The sequence below is a fragment of the Zingiber officinale genome, chromosome 3A (genome assembly GCF_018446385.1).
Source record: "Zingiber officinale cultivar Zhangliang chromosome 3A, Zo_v1.1, whole genome shotgun sequence".
In the NCBI taxonomy this organism is placed as follows: Eukaryota; Viridiplantae; Streptophyta; class Magnoliopsida; order Zingiberales; family Zingiberaceae; genus Zingiber; species Zingiber officinale.
In genome coordinates, this window is record NC_055990.1 from 102094509 (window position 1) to 102117625 (window position 23117).

General features: G+C 38.1%; 1 protein-coding gene across 1 annotated transcript; it reads right to left on the reverse strand.

Moving 5' to 3' along the window:
* Window positions 1-10671: 10671 nt before the first annotated feature.
* On the reverse strand, window positions 10672-18876 carry LOC122052191 (serine/threonine-protein phosphatase PP1). Its single transcript, XM_042613599.1, has 4 exons — window positions 18440-18876; window positions 12571-13130; window positions 12284-12498; window positions 10672-10908 (listed from the first exon to the last, which is right to left on the reverse strand). Exons 1-3 carry the CDS (start codon window positions 18615-18617, stop codon window positions 12310-12312), a joined length of 927 nt encoding a protein of 308 aa, XP_042469533.1. The 5' UTR covers window positions 18618-18876; the 3' UTR covers window positions 10672-10908; window positions 12284-12309.
* Between the last annotated feature and the right edge of the window lie 4241 nt (window positions 18877-23117).

The window sequence follows — 23117 nt, forward strand, 5'->3', positions numbered from 1 at the left end:
TTCAAAGGATCTAGAGAAGAGCTCTCTAGATGAATTCTTCTCAACAATGGAGCTTCACGAAACAAGGGTTGAAGGATTAGAAGGAGAAGAAAATAGATCAAGAGGAGTAGCCCTTGTGGCAAACAAGGGAAAGGGTAAGAAGAAGAAGTCTTCATCTCCACTATCCTCCGACTCCGAAGAATCAAGTGCCTCAATGGATAGTGATCAAGATGCATATATGGTAAGGAAGATGAGAAAAGCATTTAAATCTTTTTCTTCTAACAAATCACATGCTAGGAGAAGTTCAAGGGGCAAGAGTAGAAGAAGAAAGATCAAATGCTACAATTGTCAAGGAGAGGGACATATGAGAGATGATTGTCCTCTCTTGAAGAAGAAGGAAGGGAAGAATAAGGAGGAGAAGAAGACAAAAGAAAAGGGGAAGAAGGCTCAAAACCTAAAAGCAACATGGGATGATCCTTCATCATCATCGGAGGAAGAAGAGCACCATGTAGTAAATTTTGCTTTAATGGGAATTGATGATGTAGCCTCCACCTCATCCGAGCAAGAAGATGAAGAGGGGAGCTCAAGTGAAGGGGGAGGTCAAACTTCGGATTCGGACTTCTCGGTAAGTGAGGTACATAATCTTCCTCCCCATATTTTAATTAAAATTATCTCAAGCACAAATGATGATTTGTTCAAGGCAAAAAGGAGAAATAAATCCTTGAAACATGATATTATGTGTCTTGAATAAAAATTAGAATACATGTCTTCTAAGGACAATGATATGCATGCTTCTTCTTCTTCAAATTCAAATGTATCATGTTTAGAAGAAGAAAATAGGGAATTAAGGGAAAAGGTAGAATATCTTACCAATGCCCTTAGGAAATTTTAAATTGGCTCTAAAACCCTAAATATGATTATTGGGATCCAAAGGGCAAGTTTTAAGAAAAATGGGCTAGGATACAATGAACCCAACAATGAAAAGACCTACCATTGTCTACTTGCTAGGGGGCAATCAAAAACCAAAACTATAGATAGAAAATGGATCCTCAAAGAATATTTGGTTAACCCAATTAGAAAGAATATCTATTGGGTGCCAAAATCAATCCTCAAGGGTTAGAGGATTTTTGGTTAGTCAACCATTGAAATAATAATTCAAATCTTTGAAAAATGGTTGATTTGAGACCTTAAGGGGGAGCACTTAGCCTTGATAGAATTTCATGATCAAGAGGGCTAAGTAGAAGTTACCTTTATCTCACAATGACTTGCATTACTTTCTAACCATAAATGTGAGATATTATGATGATACAAATAATTCACTTATGCTTATGGCATTTTGATGAGTTATGTGATGTATCAATTTTTAGTGATCATAGGTCAACTATGGGGAAAGTAAATGTTTAATTAATGGACATCTTGCCCATAGATCATAGTTGTACATTTCAAATATTTTGAAAACAATTCTATGTTTTATTTACAGTGGATAGTTATTTTAAAACATATGAATTCAAAACTAGGGTTTAATTTGATACAAACTTGAGTGTTTTTCAAGGTGTTTGAGTTTTTATCAAAACTTCAAAAATATGATGAATTTTCATGAAAACATATTTTTCCTTATTAAAGGAAATTAAAAAAAATATGTGTTCAAAATTTCATGATTTTTCGAATTTTCTAGAATTTTTTATGCATTTCTGAAGTTGACTTCGAAAGGCTGAAATTCAGCTTAATAATGTGCCAGTTGACTGAGACAGTTAGCAGTCGACTGGTACCTGTTTTTCAGCACTGTCAAGAGCTGGTTTTGGGAAATTTTAAGTCCACATTGATGCCTAGGTATATGTACATGTTTGGTACAATTTTTGATGGTGTCAAAGGGGGAGAAATGGGAAGGTTTAAGTTAAAAACCTAATTGTGTGCAAAAATTAAAAATTAAGGTTGAAGAGCATATGTTAAGGGGGAGCTTGGGAATTATGCTTCATGTTTACATATTGCTTTTAATTTTCATGTTGTTATTAATGTCTAACTTAAACATATTGCCACACATCAAAAATGGGGAGATTGTTGATGCAATCGACCTAGGTTTGATCGGTATGATCATGGTTTTGATGTGTGTGTCAAAGAGTTTAAGTTAGACTTTTATATGTGTTTGATATGCGTGTTTGAGTCTTGCAGGACTTGGTGAAACACATATAAGGAGCTTGGTGCAATTAAGCTTGGGAAGCTCATCCTAGGGCTCGGATCCTTGTGTCGGTGAAGGATGGTGTGGAAGGCATCCGAGGGACCGCCGGACGAGGAGCAACGGAGTGGAGCCGAGGGAAGTGGACTTCAAGGCAACATGAAGGATGGCACGGAGAGGAGCCGCGGGCTCGGGTGCATCTGAGGGACGAAGGCCAAAGAAGAGGACTTCAAGGGTGACTCCGGAGAGGATGAGTGTGAGTGTGTAACAAGGTGCAGTCCAGTCGGTTGTAACTTTTAGCAGTCAACTGCACCAGTCGACTGCATGTTTTAGCAGTCGACTGCACCAGTCGACTGCATGTTTTAGCAGTCGACTGGCAGCGAACAGAAGCATTCTGTTCGCTCAGAAAATAGCTACCAATCGACTGCTAGTTTTAGCAGTCGACTGGTAAATGACCGTTGGTGCTGAAAAGTAGCCGTTGGCTACTTCTAACGGTAACACCAGTCGACTGATGGTTTTGTCAGTTGACTGGTGTCGGGGTTTGAGTTGATTGTTGATCAACTCTCTTCTCTTATTTAAGGGATGCTTTGGGGGCTTGAAGAAGGTTACTGTGTTAATTGTAAACCTTCTTAGTCTTACCTAAAGCTTCCAGCCTTCCAAGTTCAATTCTCTTCCTCCCAATCTAAACTCCATCTTGTAAAGAGGAAGAGATCATTTTGTGAGAGGTTTGCTCCACCAAGAAGGAGAAGCTTTAGCCGAAGATTGTAGGGGACTGATCCACCGAAGGATCAAGGGCTTGTCCACCTCAAGGACACGTCGTGGAGTAGGAGCATCATCTCCGAACCACGTTACATCTAGTGTGTTAGCGTTTGTATTCTTATTTGTTTCTAATTGCTTTAGTTTTTGTATTTCCGCTGTGCACTAACCCTCTTGTAGAGAAGAAATCGATTTGGGGGTGACCTAGTTATCCAACCCCCCTTAAAGCCGGCCACCGATCCTCCTACAATAACTATGTATTTTGATGAACTTAAAACTCAAAAGAATGCACTAAATCAACATCTTGAGTTTTGTTCATCATCCTAACATCTCACTTGTATTTAATGTGTACAAAACCACATACAAGTCACCTTATAGTTCTTAGTGAGATGTAAACTTTGGTTTTGCCCTAATCTAGGGATCATGCATATCTATCTAGGCATTTAGAGGTTATGAACATCCACCAAGGATGTTGCTTGTTGATGAATGTCATTTGTCCTTAGTTTATAAGGAATTAAAATAATGCATGATGCGTTATGGCATACATCAAAGATAAATAATTTTCAAAAGAAAATTTCCTATGACTACATGATGTATGTATGACATGACATGGTATTTTTGTATTTTTCATAATAAGGCATGAGTGCAAGAATAAATATGATGTCATGACATATGATGAGCAAACAAAGCATGGTAAATTAGCATAAATAAAGTATCTAAACTATCTATCTAAGTATTCTTAAACTTTAGCTAACTTAAATTTAAAGCCTAGATTACCCATTACTTTCCAAGAAAATGTCAAAACCCAATTTTGACATTTCTTTTGATTTTATAAATTTTGTGCCAATTTAAAATTATATCCAATTTCTCAAATTATGGCACATCTTACTCTTTCCCAGAGTAACTCATTTATTCTTTTCATTTTCAAAGGTTAACAATAACTTTGAAAATGTTCTCCGAGTGTCAACTTCATCAAAGTTGGGTTAACTACCCTTCTAATCAGAGTTGACACTCTCTAACCCATCTAAGGGTAGAGAAAATGCTCCTAGGAACCCAAAATCTATTGGTGCTCCTTGGATGCTCTAGGTATTCACTAGGGATAACTTCCCTAGATACCTTCCTAGTGTCCTTGTTAGGCTTCTTAGAGTCCTTGGTCATCTTTTCTAGGTCAACTCTAGGGATTGCTTCCCTTGTGACCTTCTTAGTGACTTTCTTAGACTTCTTAGAAGTCTTAGTCACGTTTGTTGTTGCAAAAATACTTATAGGGATAACTTCCCTTGTATTTTTGACTTGACCACTAAGCCTAGGGTTAGTTTCATAACTATATGGAGCTCTATGGTAAGAAGACACATCCTCTTTGGTTTTAGGTTTGTATCCTAAACCTCTATGACCCTTGGATGACCCTTGTTGTCCAAAACCTAGATTTTGCTCATTTTGCCCTTTTAGGATATTTTCCATCCTTTTTAGGGTCTTTTCTAATTCATCAAGTCTTGACCTCAAGACTTGATTTTCTCTCATTAAATCCTTAGTTTTTGGTTTTTCATTTAATCCATGAGCAATTTTATTTTTAGGCTTGTAACTAAAATCCTTAGAATTCTTGCCTAAATTTTTATCTACCTTCCTAAACCTAGGTGTGGTCGTTTTAGCATGAAGAGCTATATGTTTTTCCTTAATGCTATCATGCTTCCTATTTCTATGGTAAATAGAATTAAAATGATATAAATTAGAACTAACATGCTTTTTACCATTATTTAAAGGGGTAGACTCAACAAATGATACCTTGCATTTTACCTTGGAAGCTCCCCCTTGAGTTGTGCTTTCTCCTTGAGCCTTGACCGCTTTCTTCCCCTTGGGACATTGACTCCGATAGTGTCCCCTTTGATTGCAAGAAAAGCACATAATGTGCTCCTTGCTCTTCTTTGTTCCGGGAGTGGTCTCTTTGGGCTTCTCCTTGCTCTTTGGTGCCACTTGGTCCTTCTTCTTGACCAATTTAGGGCACTTGCTCTTGTAATGCTCTTTTTCCCTACACTCAAAGCAAATAATATGATCTTTATTATTAACAATTGAAATTGATATACCTTTACTTGTAGGGATGACTTCTTCTCCTTTTGATTCGGATGTAGAGGCTTCTTCTTGATCCGGCAATGATGATCCACGCTCCCCCTCAAACCTAGAGGTGGAGGCTTCTATCTCTTCATCCTCGGACGTTGAGTATCTCTCAACTTCCGAATCCTCATGCTCATGAAATAAGGAGTATACTCCTTTGCTTGTATCTTTGTGCTCCATAGAGGATGGATCTTCTTCTTCTTCCTCTGGTGTTGAGCATCTCTTAACCTCGGAATTCTCCTCCTCTTGGTCTTGATCCACCGAGTCGCCCTCTTTGGATTCTTCATTATTTTGTACAGTGGAGGGGATCTCATGAATTTCGGCCAACTTTCTCCATAATTCTTTCGCATCTTCAAATTCTCCAATTTTGCAAAGAATTGTGATTGGCAATAAGTTAACCAATAATTTGGTTACCTTGTCATTCGCCTCGCACCTTTGAATTTGTTCTTGACTCTATTTGCTTTTCTTGAGGATCTTGCCTTTTGAATTTCTTGGAGCTTCGAAGCCTTCCATGAGAGCAAACCATTGCTCTATCTCCATCATAAGAAAGTTTTCGATTCTAGATTTCCAAGAATTGAAACTCGTGGATAGATATGGTGGAGGCACCCTCGTGTCGAATCCGAATCCATCTCCGAATTCCATTTGAAATTGAGCTTGATGATGAAGTCTTTGACTTGATAGAATTTGCTCCAACTTCTACACCCTCTAGCCTTGTTGCCCCTTCCGACGATGATTCCGGTGAAGAGCGGCCTCGCTCTAATACCACTTGTTAGGGTAAAAATGTAGCTAGAGGGGTGAATAGCTCGTCGCGCTCTTCATGCTTGTCGTTGCTTGCTCCTTGATGATGATGTGCAGTGGATAATGCAAGAAACAAAAACTACAACGCTAACACTAAGGATTTACTTGGTATTCACCTCAAGAAGAGGTGACTAATCCAAGGATCCACACACTCACACACCCTCCACTATGAAAACACTCCTTTACGGTAACTACCGAAGGCGGAGAAGCCTTACAAGCTCACAATACAACAATAAGAAAGAAAGAAGCAAAATATAAGTAAATCTTACAAGATTACAATGAAACCCTAGCTTCTTCTTCTTCTTGTTGTAACTCACCTCTTGACTTGGATGTGCCTCAAAGAACCTTCAAGAACTGACGGTGAGGAAGAAAGGATTGCTGTGGAGTTTTGCTGTGATTGCCATAGAGAAGAGATGGAATCTCTATCGAAGAAAACGCTCGCCAACGTCTATATTTGCGCCAACGGTCGAATCTCAATCAATTGGATTGCTCCCATTCGATTGGGGAGGCTTTGGATTGATCGACCGATCGATCCAGAGCGCCTCTGTGCTCTCTGGAATCGCCCTGAATTGATTGCCCGATCGATTCAAGGATTCTCGAGCAATTTCCAGCGCTCCAATCGATCGACCGATCGATTGGAGGTTTCAATCGATCGACCGATCGATTGGAGGTTTCAATCGATCGACCGATCGATTGGAGGTTTCAATCAATCAACTGATCGATTCAAAAGCTTACTGTTCACTCAGAAACTCTCCCAATCGATTGACCGATCGATTGGGAAAGTTTCAATCGATTACCCAATCGATTCAGCCCATTTCTGTACGAATTCGCGTCACCCAATCGATTGACCAATCGATTGAATCCCCCCAATCAATTGGCTAATCAATTGGAAAGTAGAAAACTGGATAGAGCTTGAAATTAGCTTCGTTTCGCATCCGAGATCACCTCATTCTGATATCCGAGTCAAAAGTTATGTCCTTCGGAAGTTTACTACATCCGAACTTCCTAGTTCCATGCCAACTCCCTATTGGACTTACGACCGCTAAGAAAACGATCAACTTTTGACCCATCTAGACTTTCTCTTTACCAACTTCTCGTTGGACTTCTGATCACCAAGTATGATCCTCCTTGACCCACTTAGATTTACCGTCTCATGTCAAGTGTCTGGTCCTCCATGACCCACTTGGACTTTCACCAGATGTCCGGTCACCCTTAACCCATCTGGATTTCTTCGTGCCAAGTATCCAGTCAATCCTTTGACTTACTTGGACTTTTCAACACTAGATGTCCGGTCAACCTTGACCCACCTGGATTTCCACTTGCCTGGCTTCACTCACCAGGTATTCCCATCTTCCTGGCTTCAATCACCAGGTCTTCCCATTTGCCTGGCTTCACTCACCAGGACTTTCCATCTGCCTGGCTTCACTCACCAGGACTTTCACTTCTGCCTAGCTTCACTCACTAGGTCTTTCACTTAGCTTCACTCACCAGGATTTTTCTTCTGCCTAGCTTCACTCACTAGGTCTTCCCATCTGCTTGGTCAACCTTGACCAGAGGAAAATTATACCAACAATCTCCCCAAATGAACGATTGCACCTGTAATCTCCATTTACTATCAGTTTCCATGTATTGTCAAACATCGAAACACAAACATCAAGACTTGAACTTAAGCCAACTCAAGCTTAGTCAATCTGGTCAACCTTGACCCTAGAGAATATTGCACCAACACGCGCGAGGGGGTTTCTTTTCGGCTGTCGGCTCCTCACGATCTCCTCCTTTACCTTCCCCGTTGGATGCCATGATCAGGGGCACCATTGAAGTCGCCGCCGCTCCTCTCCTCTCTTTGATCTTCTCCACGCCGACCACGCCCTCGACACCACCGCTCCTCTCCTCTTCGACCCAGGCCGCCGTCGGCAGAGACCCGTCACTGCCTCGAGGAAGGCTCGTCGCGTCCTCCTTTATCGGCCACCAACCGCTGGAACAGAGGCACTGCCTCTCCTCTCGCCGGAAGCCTCCTCCGGCATAGGCTTCCTTGCGCCTAGCCACAAAGGTAGAGGTGTACACAGATGGTACCTTCGCCGCCTCTGACGCCGGTCCTGCCTACTGCCGGCAATCCTTCACCCTCGTGCACAGGGGTTCTCTGCCATAGCAGCTCCATTCTCCGTCAGTGATCTCACCTCCTTTCGCTCTCACCGTCGTTGCTGCTCCCAGTGTTGGTCCCGCAGGCATCGATACCCCTAGGAGCGTTGTCACCCTTGCCAGCTGCCGCCATCCATGGCGCCGCTTCCAGCCGCCGCTGCCTAGTCTAGCGGTCGCCGCCGATGCTTCTAGCGGGCATTGCCATCCTCCAATGCCACCTCCAGCGACAGCCAACGGTCGACCCACGACCTTCATGATTTGTGTTATGCCTTGTATGTTGTGTGTCGGCCATCGAGCCGATGAGTTATTGGTATTATCCGTCCTATGCATCGTGTCCCGGCCTACGATCCGCTGTAGTATTCCAGCTCAGGAACTGTCATCATATTTTGGCCGGTATGCCGCCTCTCGGACCCATGCTGTATCGGATTCCATATCGTCACCCCCAGAGTCGGCTCCTCAGCTACCTCACTTTTGTCTACTCTGCAGGGTCGCGACGACTCAATCTGCATCGCGACCAATTCACCGATCCATCCGAGGGCGCCCCCTCCCCCGGGGCCAGGGTACGTCACTGTTTGCATTCGTTTATTCATTTCATCGTCCTACTATTCAGTTGCTTATATATTCGTGGAACTTGCCTCGAGCATCGGGGTACCAGGGACTGGGGCAACCCGGTCGCTGGTTGCAGGTGGCATTGACCGGAGGTCCTCCAGTGACTTGATCAACACAAAAGACAGCTCACCATCCGAGTCATGAAAATGCGATCAACATTCCAGACACGTCACATCGGCAGGTTCATCTTCTCAGCTTCCCGACAGGAACATCAAGTAACAACTAATAGTTGTCGACCTCTATTAATGGCCACCTTCTCATAACCGTCCTAATGTTCATCCCTCCGTAACAATTAACATTAGTTATTACTGGTCACCTTCATTATTGATCGGCAATTCTTGAAATGTTTCATCTCTAAGTCAAGCCCAAATTCACAAACATTCCTGAACTTCTCCATGTCCGAGTTCTGAGTCCCAAGTCCCGAGTGTCGAGCACCAAACAATCTTGAGCTCTCGCATACTTGTGTCCCAAGTGTCTGTTTGGATTGCAAGGTTACAAACATAGTCCCACATTGAAAACACATGAGAAAGATCATGAGTTTATAAGAGAAAGATATCTCCATTGGTATGAGGTCTTTTGGGTAGAGCCTAAGAGCAAAACCATGAGGGCTTAGGCCCAAAGTGGACAATATCATGTCATTGTAAAAATATCTAAATTCTTTTCGATCCAATAATTGGTATCAAATCCCGGACAGTCAGAAGGATTAACCACCGACTGTGCACAAAAGTCATGGTCCAATCGAACCATGTGGGTGGAATATTAACCTCGAACGAAGAAGTAGGGGCTCCCGTGTCTGGATCAAGAGGACCAGACACTAGGCAGGAAGTCCTAGTTGCGGCTAGACAAGGAAGTCCTAGTAGGTCGGGTGGACCGAGGGGCAGGAAATCCTAGTAGGTCGGGTGGATCGAGGGGCAAGAAGTCCTAGTGGGTCGAGGATCGGACGTTAGGGAGTATGTGGTCCTTTGTTTGAGGGGGGGATTGTTGGGGTTGTAAGGTTGCAAACATAGTTCCACATTGAAAATACATGAAAAAGATCATGAGTTTATAAGAGAAAGATATCTTCATTGATATGAGACCTTTTGGGTAAAGTTCAAGAGCAAACCCATAAAAACTTAAGCTCAAAATGAATAATATCATGTCATTATGAAAATATCTAAATTTTTTTCGATCAACAAGTCAAACACCAAATCTTCCTTCTCGTGGACTTGGTCGACTTGCATTATATTCTCTGATCATTTCACGAAGATCACAAAAATATACAATTTCTTATCCATTACTTTGAGGGACCGAAGGCCGGGTTGTTTACTTTGCTAAAGAGAGGCGAGAAGATGAAACATGGTGGAACAACCCTCCTCTCCCTCTAGTTTTTTTTTCTCCTTCATGCCCTTTCCTTTTCATTTCTTCCCTTTAATTGCCAACCAATCGATCGAAGCAACCATAAACAAAATGAAAGGTAGGAGAATCCAAATTCCATCTTCATTGCTTAGCTTTAGAATTTCATCGCCACTTAAATCGCCTAAGACATCTAGGCCGAGACCTTTACATCGCCTAAGAACCCTAAATCTCAAGAATGACTAGGCAAATACCATACTTGTTCTTTCGACGTGGCGTTGCCGCCCTGCCCCTTGGATCAGTGACCATCCATCGACCCACAAACTTCCTCTCATGAACACCAAACGTGGAAGATAAGTTCCGATCAGTTGTTCATCACTGTAAAGCACAGTCAGGCCAGCCACACAGGAACAATGCGCCGACACTTACAGAGCAAGAGAAGATTACCCAAAAGTCCAAAATGAATGACATTTTCATCTGCTACCTAACCCCACAACAATGGATCACATCAAAATCTCGCACTCAAGACTGCACCAACACGCGATCGGACAGCAATCTTGCATTCAAGACTGCACCAACACACGGTCGGACAGCAGCATTGTCTCAGGAAAATCCAGCAAATTGACTGACTCACAAATCACATATCCAAGTGATTAGTCTTTTTAAAGCTACCAACTATGATTCAAACATCTGTTCAAACTAATGCATTTATGTTGTTTAAATTTTTAGCCATGATTTTATCTTAAAGAAAAGGAAACAAACATCGCAATGCCGTTCGAGACAATGAACTAGAAAGTGTAGAAATTACTTCCGTGTGAATATACAAATACGGTTCCCAGCGTAGAAAGAATTCTTGAATTTGAAACTTGGGACATAAATGGAGTTATAAAAGGAAGTCGATTACAGCCAATAGCCATGGCGACATGACATATTATTACAGCACCTCTGCACCTTTAAAGTCACTGTGGTCGACAACATTTGCTGCCTCATCATCTCATTTGGTGCAGTCAAATTACCTGGAGAACAGATTTGGAGTTTAGTCGATGAACGATGAACGGGGGCAGGTAATGTCATCGCAAGCAGTAAAAATGAAGCGCAAAAATTGGGGTTATAATTGTCTAATAGGTTATGTTATATGCGATCAGGAAAACATTACGTACCACACATACATATGAAGCAACAGGTTCGTATGATCTTACCATAGCAACGAGTAAAAAGGCGCAAATTTGGGTTAAGTATCGTACAACAGGTTACTTTTCATATGAGCCGGAGAAGATTACATACTGCAATTCCACAATGATCGGATGAAATAGTGGACTATTGAATCAGTGCGTGCAGATACTTTTAGCTTCAAGGTGACCATATATATGAACACGCAGGCAGGTTTATGTGATCTTATCATAATGAACAAGAGCAGCAAATAATCCCATTGTAACCAAGAACATGTTGCTTTTCCTATGATCTGGAAAAGATTGCATACTGGAATTCCATAGTGATCGATGAAATATTCAACTATCATACCAGTGTGCAGATACTTTTAGCTACAAATTACCACATATGAACCAACAGTTTCCTGAGATCCTATCGTAATGAACAAGAGCAGACAACAATGCCGTTTCAACCAGGAACAAAGCACAAACACTAAAAAAGGAAGAGCAAAAATTGGTGATTTTATTGTCTGAGCTTACTTTCCATTTGATCAAGGAAAAGATTACAAATGCAATTCAACAGTGATCAGAGAATATCCAATCGTTGGATCAGTGCATGCAGCTATGAGCCAACAGATTCGTATCATAATGAACAAGAAAATACCATAGCACAAAAAAACGAAACAACAAGCAATAAAAGGTAAGAGTGAAAATTGGGGCAATCATTGATGATCGAACAGGTTACTTCCCATTTGGTTGGAAAAGATTATTGCATTCTGCAATTTCACAGTGATCACTAATCAGATGAAATATTCAACTATTGAATCAGTGTGTGAAGATAGTTTTAGCTTAAAATTTCCATATATGTGAATTAAAGGGCTCATATAATCTTATAGCAGGCTTAGCTCCATGATGTCCGACTTAGCTAAGTTTAGTATTTTTAGATTGGTATTGAAGTTTATATTTTACCAAGTTCAAGTTCCGCCTTTGTATTTTTTTCATACGGTCTGGTTTAGGAATCACTAGACTCGCACAGCAACAATCTTATATAAATGATGAACTCTCATAGATTGTAGTTCCCTCCCTATTTAACAACTTCATGCTTGTACATTCAGCTTTAAATGCCAAATTGAATTTCATTACAGGAACAGTATAATAGTGGGAATGCAATAAGCCCTTGAAAGTTTTGAATGTTAACACTGCTGATCAAATAGAGATAACTCAGGAGTGATATTCCACTAACCTTGATGGCAAATCCATGGTTGATTATCAAATTCTTGTAGAGAACATGGCTTTTGGCTTCTTTTCAGCAGGTTTGAGAATCTGGAAGGAGCACATCAATGTCTCATCGACACTCATCATGGCTCCCGCATTATCAAACTCACCACAATAATTTGGGGCTGAGAATATTGTCACAAGTTGTTTGTCAGCAAAGAATTCATACCCATCCTCCACAACCTGAGAAAACATGGATAAAATTTATTATATACACAAGGAAGAGAGATCATATTTAACATATTAAGATATTACCTGATGTGCCCTACAGACGAGATCAAGGTCGTGTCTGGCTAAGAAGTTGGTAACTGTATCTGCACCAAAAGTCCAAGAGACCCCCCTGTCATTTTCTCCCCAACCTTGAACTTCTCTACCAGGATCAGCCCAGAGTAAGTCACAAACTAAACCACTTTCAGGGACATCACATGGTCTATGTATACTTTTTATTTGATCCAACCTCGTTAAATCAGGGGACAATCCTCCATGCATGCACAATATCTTGTCATCAATTAAAGCAGCTACAGGAAGGCAATTAAAACAATCACTAAATACCTTCCATAGTCTCACACTAAACCGGCGCTTACATTCGTCATAAAATCCATATATTCTATTAATAGAAGCGCATTCATGGTTTCCACGCAGAAGGAAGAAGTTCTCCGGGTATTTAATTTTGTATGCAAGTAGTAGGCATATTGTTTCCAAGCTTTGCTTTCCTCGATCCACATAATCGCCTAAGAATAAATAATTAGCAGATGGAGGGAGGCCTCCATACTCAAAAAGCCTTAAGAGATCACTGTACTGGCCATGAATATCACCTGAAAGTGAAGAAAGGTAGAATCAATCTATGAAGCAGTTCAAACACAAAAATCATGAAGAACAATCAGCAAAAGGTTGTTTTCATCAACCAATTCTAATCACTAAAAAGGAGAACATTCGGCTCTAAATTTAATAGCTGCGCAAAAAATACTGAACTTAGGCATGCGGCTAACAAACAACAATTACTTCTGTGGGTCTCATCCCTTGTGCATTTTTTCGACATCACAAATCTTCTTTGGCAGGGATCATCACTACTGGACACATTTCAGTTTTTTTTTCCCACTCCATGTCCTACCGTTTAGAATCTGATACTGCTTTTTCTCCATTCCCCCATTTCGTCTTCTGTGTTTCCACTTCTATCCTTGCTTGCTCGTTGAAGCCTCTCCTTAATGCCTCTTCTCCACTTCCTTCTCCCTTTTTCTTGCTCATTTCCTCTTTATTTTTGTGCTCACTTCTTTCTACTATCCTTTCCGTCATCCTCGCGATGGTATCGACACAAACTCTTGATTGTGCTGACACAACTCATATGAATAAGATAGTGTATTGACACACTCTTGATTGTATTTGGGTACTCTTTCTAATTGTATAAACTAAAACATCTATCAATTGTATGGAGTGCTGAAATGAAATAACATATGGAATTGTTTTGTTTAAGAATTGTCTTATGAAGTTGGAACATTTATCAATGTTGTATATAAAATAATGAGCATATAAAATATCTCTCTAAATCAGCAGACAGACATTCAAAACAGTAATTAGTCAAACCACAATTAATTAACAAACCAAACTGAACCCATTTCATAGTTTGAGGATAAAATTCTATCTGAAACCTTCTTTTCAATCTGGGATAGATCACTACCATCATAGAAATTGTGCCATACATTAAAACGTATGCTTACCTTGATTCAATGCAAATCATAGGTGGATAAATCATAACCAATCTATGGTTAGCCACATTAGCCATAGTCCAACTAAAATGAATCTAATTGCAGCAAAATCCAAACACAAACACTTGATAAAGGTTAGATTAAGGAGACACTTGTCGCCCATGGCATGGTTAAAGGACTTCACTATGTTGTCACGACTTTATCCATTCCAAACCATCTATATAACAACAGCCACAACTAGAGCATTCAACCAAATTTGGCAATATTTCAAACTAAATTGGCATGTTATCTTACTCCAAAACACCATAGACATATATCTTTCAAAAAAACCATGCAAGTCCAAGTGTTGGCAATATTTAGAACTACATTGCTAACTCCAAATTTATGGACTCAACCCAAATAGAAAAATTAACTAGTGCAAAATGATCCTTATTACTGTAAGGGACCCTATAACACAACTTCACCTAATCTTTGTAAGAAACTAATCACAATGCAGGTTTGGCATACTTTGCTAAGTATACTCTCTTGCAAAGTAAGGTAATTAGAAAAGAACAATTAAACAAAGGTCAACTTAAATAAATATGAATGTGAGTGGTCAAGAAAAAACGTTGAACGTGCACAATATATCAATAGAGTAAAACGCTTAACAACACATTACATCATCAATTACTAACATTAGGGGTGACAAAAATGAACCCGACCCGAGTCAATCCGAAAAATATCGGGTTAGGGTTGGGGGCTTTCGGGTTCGGCTTGGGGGTTTTGGGGTTGTGTTAGGATCAGGTTGGGCTCGGATTGACCCGGATTGATCTGAATTTAGGGCTTAGGGATTTTTTTAGAGTTAAATCAAATTTTATTTTGAAAATTAAGATGCTTTATGTACATAATAGCAGAAGGTTAGTATGATAATGATAAAGTACTAAGATAAAAGTGAAAAATTATAGGGAAAATAGTAAAAAAAAGTCTTTTTTATTTGGGTTGGTCGGGTTATTTGGGTTCGGGTTCGGGTTTTCGAGTTGTGTTCGGATTCGGATCGGATTCAGGTTGGGAGTTTTTTTGTAATATGCTTCCTTCAACACCACTCGAATCCACCCGACCCACTCGAATTGACACCCCTAACTAACATAGCAGTAGACCCAGTGTTAAAATGGATGGAAGGGTCCAACACAACCCAAGTGAATGAAGTAGCAACCTGTACCTACTAGGATGTGGATACATCTACGAACAAATGGAGGCCAAACAGTCGTAAGGCCTAGTAAATTCAACAACTAGCTAATCCCAAAAGAGAATTGCTATCTCACCAATTAACAAGAAACCCCCCAAAAGGTATAACGTATACAATAGATTGTCTTACATAATTCGTAGTAGCTATGCAAACATGTTACCAAACATAGTATTAGATGTTACAGTTGACAAAACTTATGATTCAAAATTTGTACTATAGAAACGATATGATTCACATGTAAAATAATCCTGTTTTTGCATATGAATCAGAAATGAAAAGAAACAATTTGGTTTGATTCAATACAATTTGATATGAATATCATTTCATATAATTCTAAACATAAGAAAGAAACTCTATTAAAAGTCAATTTTGCAACAGAAATTAATCCTGATTCACTAAGAAAGTGAATTAAACCCAACATAGGAAAAATTAAATCTAAATCATTATAAAGAGAAAGAATGGTTTTTTATGCCTAATAGTAGAAAGATAAAACTTTAAGAGAGGAACCTCAAAATTAATGATGATATAAAAGAAAAAAAAAAATCAAGCAAACATGAGTCGATAATCTAAGGTAAACAATCTCTACACTTAACAATGACCGTGAAAAATATGTCTTGTAGCATCAATACAATACAACAATGGTTGCAATATCAATGGTGACTTAAATGTGCTATAATATCAAATTTGTATTCTACTTGAAAACCATGAATTTTTCATGTCAAACCCATTTAATGAGAGAAAAATTTCTATTTCTCATTTCATTTAATTTTTTAATGAAGTATACAATAATTTCCACATTGTCATCATTATAAGATATGAATTAAGTATACTTTGTTATATAACGCGAGAAATCAAATCGACTTTCCTATATACTATTATGCTATTAAAATGGAATGTTTATTGTTTTATTTATTTTAGATGTCAGAACTAATAAAGTAAAATTATTCAGTATAAAAAGGGAGGGTCTAGAGATTGTGGGCAAAGGGGGGACTCTAGGAGCAAGAGAGGACAAAACACAGATGCCAAAGAGCTCAGCTTGATTGCAAGTTTTCAAGACGAAGGTCAAAATATCAACTAACTCCTCCTCATTGGGGCAAAAGACAAGTAGTTAGGGGACGAAAAAGGAGGCATATCATTAACTAGCGTACTTGGATACTTTGACTAAGATCAACACCATCATCATCAATGTCAAGGACAACACTCATGCCTAAAATGATAGTGCCAGGCAATTAAATAGAAGCCAACCACAGTAGAGTAGGTAACAAAGGCTTGAACCTAGATTGACTAACCTCCTAGCCATATCCACAGTGATGGGTGGCTACTTATGGGCCTAAATGGTGAACTACTATGTCTCTCTGTATACAAGATCTTTCTATGTAGAATTGATGTCAGAAGGAGGCAAGTAGAGAATGGAGATTGTGAGGCAGAGGCAAGAGAGTGGAAGACACAAACAAAGAAGGTAAAACTTTCACATACAAACAAACCTAAATGCAACAAAAGCATACCTCTAAACATTCCAAGACAACTACTTCATAGTCGCAATGCCCGTAATTGGATTTGAAATTTAGATGCAAAAAGAAGATGGAACAGATATGGATGCAACAACGTTTTAACTCGAAAAAAAAACAGCAGAAAGTGGGTGCAATTCAAATAATTATGTTGGAAATGAAAAGTGGAGCTAATGATCATTATCAACTTATATTTGTCGAAATTATTTGGGTCGGCTACATGAGTCTTACTCTCCATTGGATTCAATTCAAGGCTATATTATTAAAATCACTTAAAATCGTTTTTTCTACATTAACTAACATTTTGTTTAGTCTCCATCTACCCCTTGCATATTCCACTTTAATTGATCCAATTCTTCTAAATATAAAATACATCGGCCACCTTTAAACAACTACACCATCTCCACCTATTGTTTTCTAGTCTTTTTGGCCTCTGTTAATTATGAGGTGGCAACAGAAAAGAGGAACGAGGCTTGAAAAGTCCCCTTACATATATAGGCAAAGTAAAAGAGGATAGTTCCCAAGAAATTAAAGTCACTCTTCATAGCAATAAACCATCAGAATACTTTTTGATCCTCAGTAATCAATAGCATAACGACTATAGAAATGTCAAGAAATAATGTTTTCTATAATATCAATTTCTCCCCATCATCACATAGAGATTTATTAAGACTTGCTATATACTTGTAGTAAATACAAAACAAATTAATGGAAATCAATAGCCATATACAATGTAATAGCAAGAAACATTGCTCCAAATAAGTTGTTTAAATCAATGCTGAATCAATTTCCTTTTAAACGCTTTGTGAAGCAGCACGGTCATCTTCGTACTTCCTAAAATTCTAGTTTGCTTTCCTTTTCCCAAATTAAATCAGGACCTGCAGTATTTAGTTCCCTTTTTTTATCTGTAGAGTTAATAAATCATTTGAAGCAGGTGATTAAGTATTATCTTGAGTTCAACAGGTTAATAGAAAGAACTAAATTTTCAATTTCCCATCAATATATAACAATTGAATATTCCAAGAACAGGAATCAGTTGATTTTGTACTGGTTCATATTGAAACTGGAGATTTCCTAAACCTATCTCCATCATCAACATACATGATCCTAATCGGTTTTCATTAAGGCTTACAGGTTTCATTTTCCATCAGAATTGTTAGCAAGATGCACCAAACAAAATAGTCCTTATCCAGCAGTAACATCTTCTAATAACACAGAGATATAATATATTTTGCACACTCACACCAATTAAAAGACTGAAATTGATGAAGGAAAGAGTTAAAGTTTGAGCAAATTGCAAGCAATCAACCAACAATTATATACAATGTCCCCAACTATTTTGGCAGTTAAATCAAACTTGGCAATCTAAGACCCCATCGGGAGTAAACACGGTAAAGGGAAATTTAGAAGAAAAGAAAAAACAAATAAAGAAACTCCATAAGTATGATCAAAACCAATACTTTCATGACTTGAGGGCTACCTATGTAATAAAAGGATACCCCCATCAAAAATCAAATTTTCTAGACTAACCTCCTAACTTCAGTTTATAAAGAAAAAAAAAAACATTTTCCTGGAAGAACACGATGCAGATAGATTAAACCCACAAAAACGAAAGGATGGTAGAGTAATTTTACAAATCCAAAAGCGAATCACGTTAAACCAAGGAAAGCAAAGGGAAGGAAGCTGACCGCAGATCTTGATGGGAGCTTCAAGCTCCAGGAGGTTCGGCTGCGCGAGGAAGATCTCGCGGGACGCGACGCAAAGCTGGTGGATCTCCGCCTCTGTCAGGCGGACCAGAGTCCCAGGCCTCGCCGTCCGTACCTCCAGCAGCCGACTGATGATGCTATCGAGCACCTCGCCGTCCATCGGACCGATCGACCACGATCGATAAAAAAAAAAAATAACACAAGATAACAAGAGGAAACGCTTCCTCCCCCTTTTATCCCTTGTCTGCACGATCCCTGTCCTGTTGCTGCTGCTGTGGCCAGGCGAGGTGACAATAAAGAAGGAAACTTTGGGTGGGCAGAAGAGAAACGATAGAGCGAGGGGGGCACGCGGAGATCGCTAAGCGCCGACGAGGCGGCGGAGGCGCCGATGAGATGGGGTGGGGTTTGGGGTGGGCTTGGAGCAGTCGGCACCGCGCGTGGCTTTTACTTGAGAAAAGTTTACTTATTTGTCTCTAAATTATCAATATTTCACCAAACTACTCAAATTTTAAAATATCATCCGTTTCTCTAATTTAAAATCTTCAATAATGAAATGGAAGTATGGAACCAAGAAAGAGGACGGAATAAGGTGAATTTCATAACTTTATGGAGTAAACTGTATGTTTTACAATGAGTAGTGAGCCAAAACAAATATTTTAAATTTTGAGAGTAAAGTGAAATTTTCTCTTCCTATATAAAAAATATCCAACTCGTTCTTCGTGGACGTGGTGTCCCTAAATAATTGCTTCCATAGGTGTACTCAGTAGTATATCCCACCGAGTGCTCCTCCGACGTGGCACACGGATGTTTCCCTTGATTCGTTCCTTTTGTTGGGCTCACGATCTTGTAGGGTCCAACTCGGATGAGATACATGAATATTCACCTTTTATGTGGATTACGTATTTACGTTTTGGCCATATCAAGATGAGACCGTGATCAATTGGAACCATTATTAAAAAACAATAAAATATATATCTTTACTATTTTAGAGAATCGAAATTTTTTTTTACTAATTTTGATGAAACTTCAAATAAAATTATGTTAATTTTTTTTTTTGCTTTTCCTACTAAAAATAAATTTAAGATTTGTAAGTAATTTTTCTCTGCTTATTATTTATATAAAAAATATGTACTGTAATGATTTTTTTAATTTTAAGGGTAGAAAATTTTCTATAAATATCTTGAATCGATAATATTATAAAACATATCTTTCTCAATCTTTTGAATAAAATTAATTATAATAACTATTCTTATCAGTTTAATATTTAATATAAAAAATTAAATTAATTTTTTTTGGGAGAGTTTATTACTCTAATGATAATGATGATAGAGTTCACAAGTACAATTTATGAGTCGGTTTACTAGTTTGAACATTAAAACCCTCTATTAATAGTATTATATTCTTTTTGATAATTTTATTAATAAAAAGATTCTATAATACCAAACACATAAATATCTTTTAAGTTGATTGTAATAAGTTCACTCAGACACTTTAACAACTTATTTTTAAAATAAGACCTAACAACTTATAAGCTCCTAAAACAACTTATAAGTTATACGAGCTTATAAGCTGCTTTTAATAAGTTTAGCCAAATACTCTCTAAAATATATTATAAATTAATTGTTTTTAAAAACTATATTAATATATTTTTATGTAAATTGTCGAATATATCTATTGAGGAATCCTCGAATAATGATACAGTAGTATGAGGGTTGCTAATAGATCATTCACGCTTTTTTATTTATCCTAATAATTAGTGAAAAAAATTATCCTAATAATTAGTGGAAATTTTTTGTAGGTTTGAATTAGTCATGTCAGGATTAGTCAATATAAATAAGATATCCACATAAGTTTTTCATCCACTACTAGGATAAATCTAAAAGTCCAAGTTTTTCATCCGACAGCTAATGTTTCAAATTTGTTATTTCACTAAAGGAAATTATCATACAGTGCATCGTAGCTTAGATTTAAATCGTGGATGTTTGGGCACTGTTGGAGCATTTTTGATCTATTTTATTAGAGTAAAAGATGATATCGCTCACTCCAAATAATCTAGTATTGTTAGTCCCATAATATATAAAATATAGATAGATAAATTAGATAGTTATTTTACCCTATTGTAGTGATCATTGAGCCAAATCATCAGGTGAAAAGTTCAATGGACTAAAAAAAATTAGAAGAAAATATTAATTGTGAGATAAAGATTATTTCTATACTTATTTAAATCCTTTTTCTATTTATTAGAGGTAAAATTAAAATTTTATACAAAACATTGAGTTTCAATTTTTTTTTGGTATAATTTTTTTTTTCTTTATAGCTATTTTTAGACATATTTAATCCTTTAAATTTTGTTTTTACATAAAGGTAAAAATTAGAAGAACATCCTTTTAAATATTGGAATAGTAAAAAAAACATTATTATTTCTTATCAAAATAGTGTCATATCCTACCAACTATTAGGGGGCGTTTGGTTAAATGATAGGAATGACTATGGGTATGAGTTTGATAGTAAGGTGTAATGAGAATGGGAATGGAAATGAAACCCACCTAGTTATATGGGTTTGGTTGATTCCCATAAATCTAGAAATCATTCCCAAATTGTCATTCCCAAACCCACAATCCAAACACCATCTTTTACTATCATTCCATTCCCTCATTCCCAAACCCATCAACCAAACACCCGTAACGCCCACCCTTCTTACCCAACCAAAGGTGGCGCTACGTTCTTATACTACTTACGTACATGCTTTAGTTATAACAGCGGAAGAATAAAAATTTTAAAGAATTTAATTTATTAAGCATAATATCACATATTCTGATTTGTTCAAATGTGCATATGTTGATTCTATAACTAATCATATTAATTTGTCCAGATCGTTCTTTGCCGAGCCACCACCACACACATCACTATCTGCTCCTCCTGTTGCTCCTCTAGCTCATCCAGCTTCTTTATCTGCGGTACAAGGAAAGTAAGCTATGAGCACTCATGGCTCAGTAAGTTCCTTTCCTACTCACTAAAACCGAATTCATATCATTGCATATCAATATCATGCGAGGTATCATAAGCATACGACATACAAGGGTATCATATTCATAGTCATATCATAATATCACGTGACATAATATCTAATCATCAGATAATTCAAGCACATATGTAGGCAATGCATCATGAATTTGAAAACTTATACTAATAAGTACTTGAAATTAATATCATCATTAAGGGGATCCCGGTTTGTACCACATACATAATGCGTAGGTCCAAGGTAGCAAGTCTTGAGCCCTACCATGCATACATACTAGGCCCGAATCTTACTCCATCGACCTAGGGCACTCAAAGGCCCATTACTGACGAGGCCCGAGTCTTACTCCATCGACCCCGGGGCGTTTACGGAGCCCACCCTTGGTACAAACCATAAAAATAACTTATCATGCATAACTATCATATCATGTCCTTAACAATCTTTCATGCATTTATTCTTTTTCATTTCTTTTCATTATGTATAGCATTTTCTATGCTATCACATATCATAACATAACTTTATTTCTTTTCATTATGTATAGCATTTTCTATGCTATAACACATCATGGCATATTTCATAATATAACTTCATTATGCATATCATTTCGTAACTAAAGCAATCATGCATTCCAACTTATTATCATATCATTTTCATACAGCATGGCATAGACATATTTAGTTTTTGTTCTAGGGTTTCTAGGGCATCTATCCCTTCATGGCCGAACACATAATGATTCATTTAGGTCATACAAACATGTATCACATTCACACATTATCAAGTTTTCATAAGAAGTACTTTTAACCCCTTAGGTTTCATTTCCAAGGCCTCTAGGTCCTTTAAACCTTACTTGGCCGAAATTCATAGAATATAAACTTCCTTTAAGTGGCCTAAAGCATGGGAAACCTAAGTAAATTTCATAGCAAGATTTACTAAGAACATCATACACAAGGTTGGATCATAAACAAGCTAGGACTCTTGTGATCTTACATGTCATAAATCATGTAACTAATTTTCTACATTCTAATTAAACATGAGAGCATTAATCGTCTTTCATAACATAATATCACAGAGGTCATTGAGCATATTAGAATTTTGTTTAAGCTTCTCTAAACTATCACCTTACCATGGCCGAAATATTAAGAGTAAGGTTCATGAGTTTCTTTCAACATACAAGTATACAACTCTTAAGAACTTTATATCATGTCATATAAGCATAGTTATTTTAAATTCAAGGTCCTCCTAACCCTAAATTCTTTCTTGGCCGAAACATGAGAGTGGGGTTCTTTTGGTTCCAATCAACTTCCAAGCAAGAAAACCATAGGAAGGTCCTTAGCATTTCATAGAGGGAAACTTGCACTAGTTTGGTTAGACAATAATTTTCCTAACCTATTTACAATATTTTTGATTAAAATTCTAGGGTTACATACACCTCTGATCATGCATCATATATGTATACAAACATAGGGGGAAAACTTTCTTTCAAGGCATAGAAAAAAAATCCGAAAATCACATGAAAGCCTTGTACCACAGGTGAGGGGAAGCTTACCTTCTTCGCTTAAGTTTCCTAGGTTTGAGAACTTGCTTGGGGACCTTTCTTCCTTGCTTGTTTGCTCAGCACCAATGGAGGAGAGGAGTGGCTAG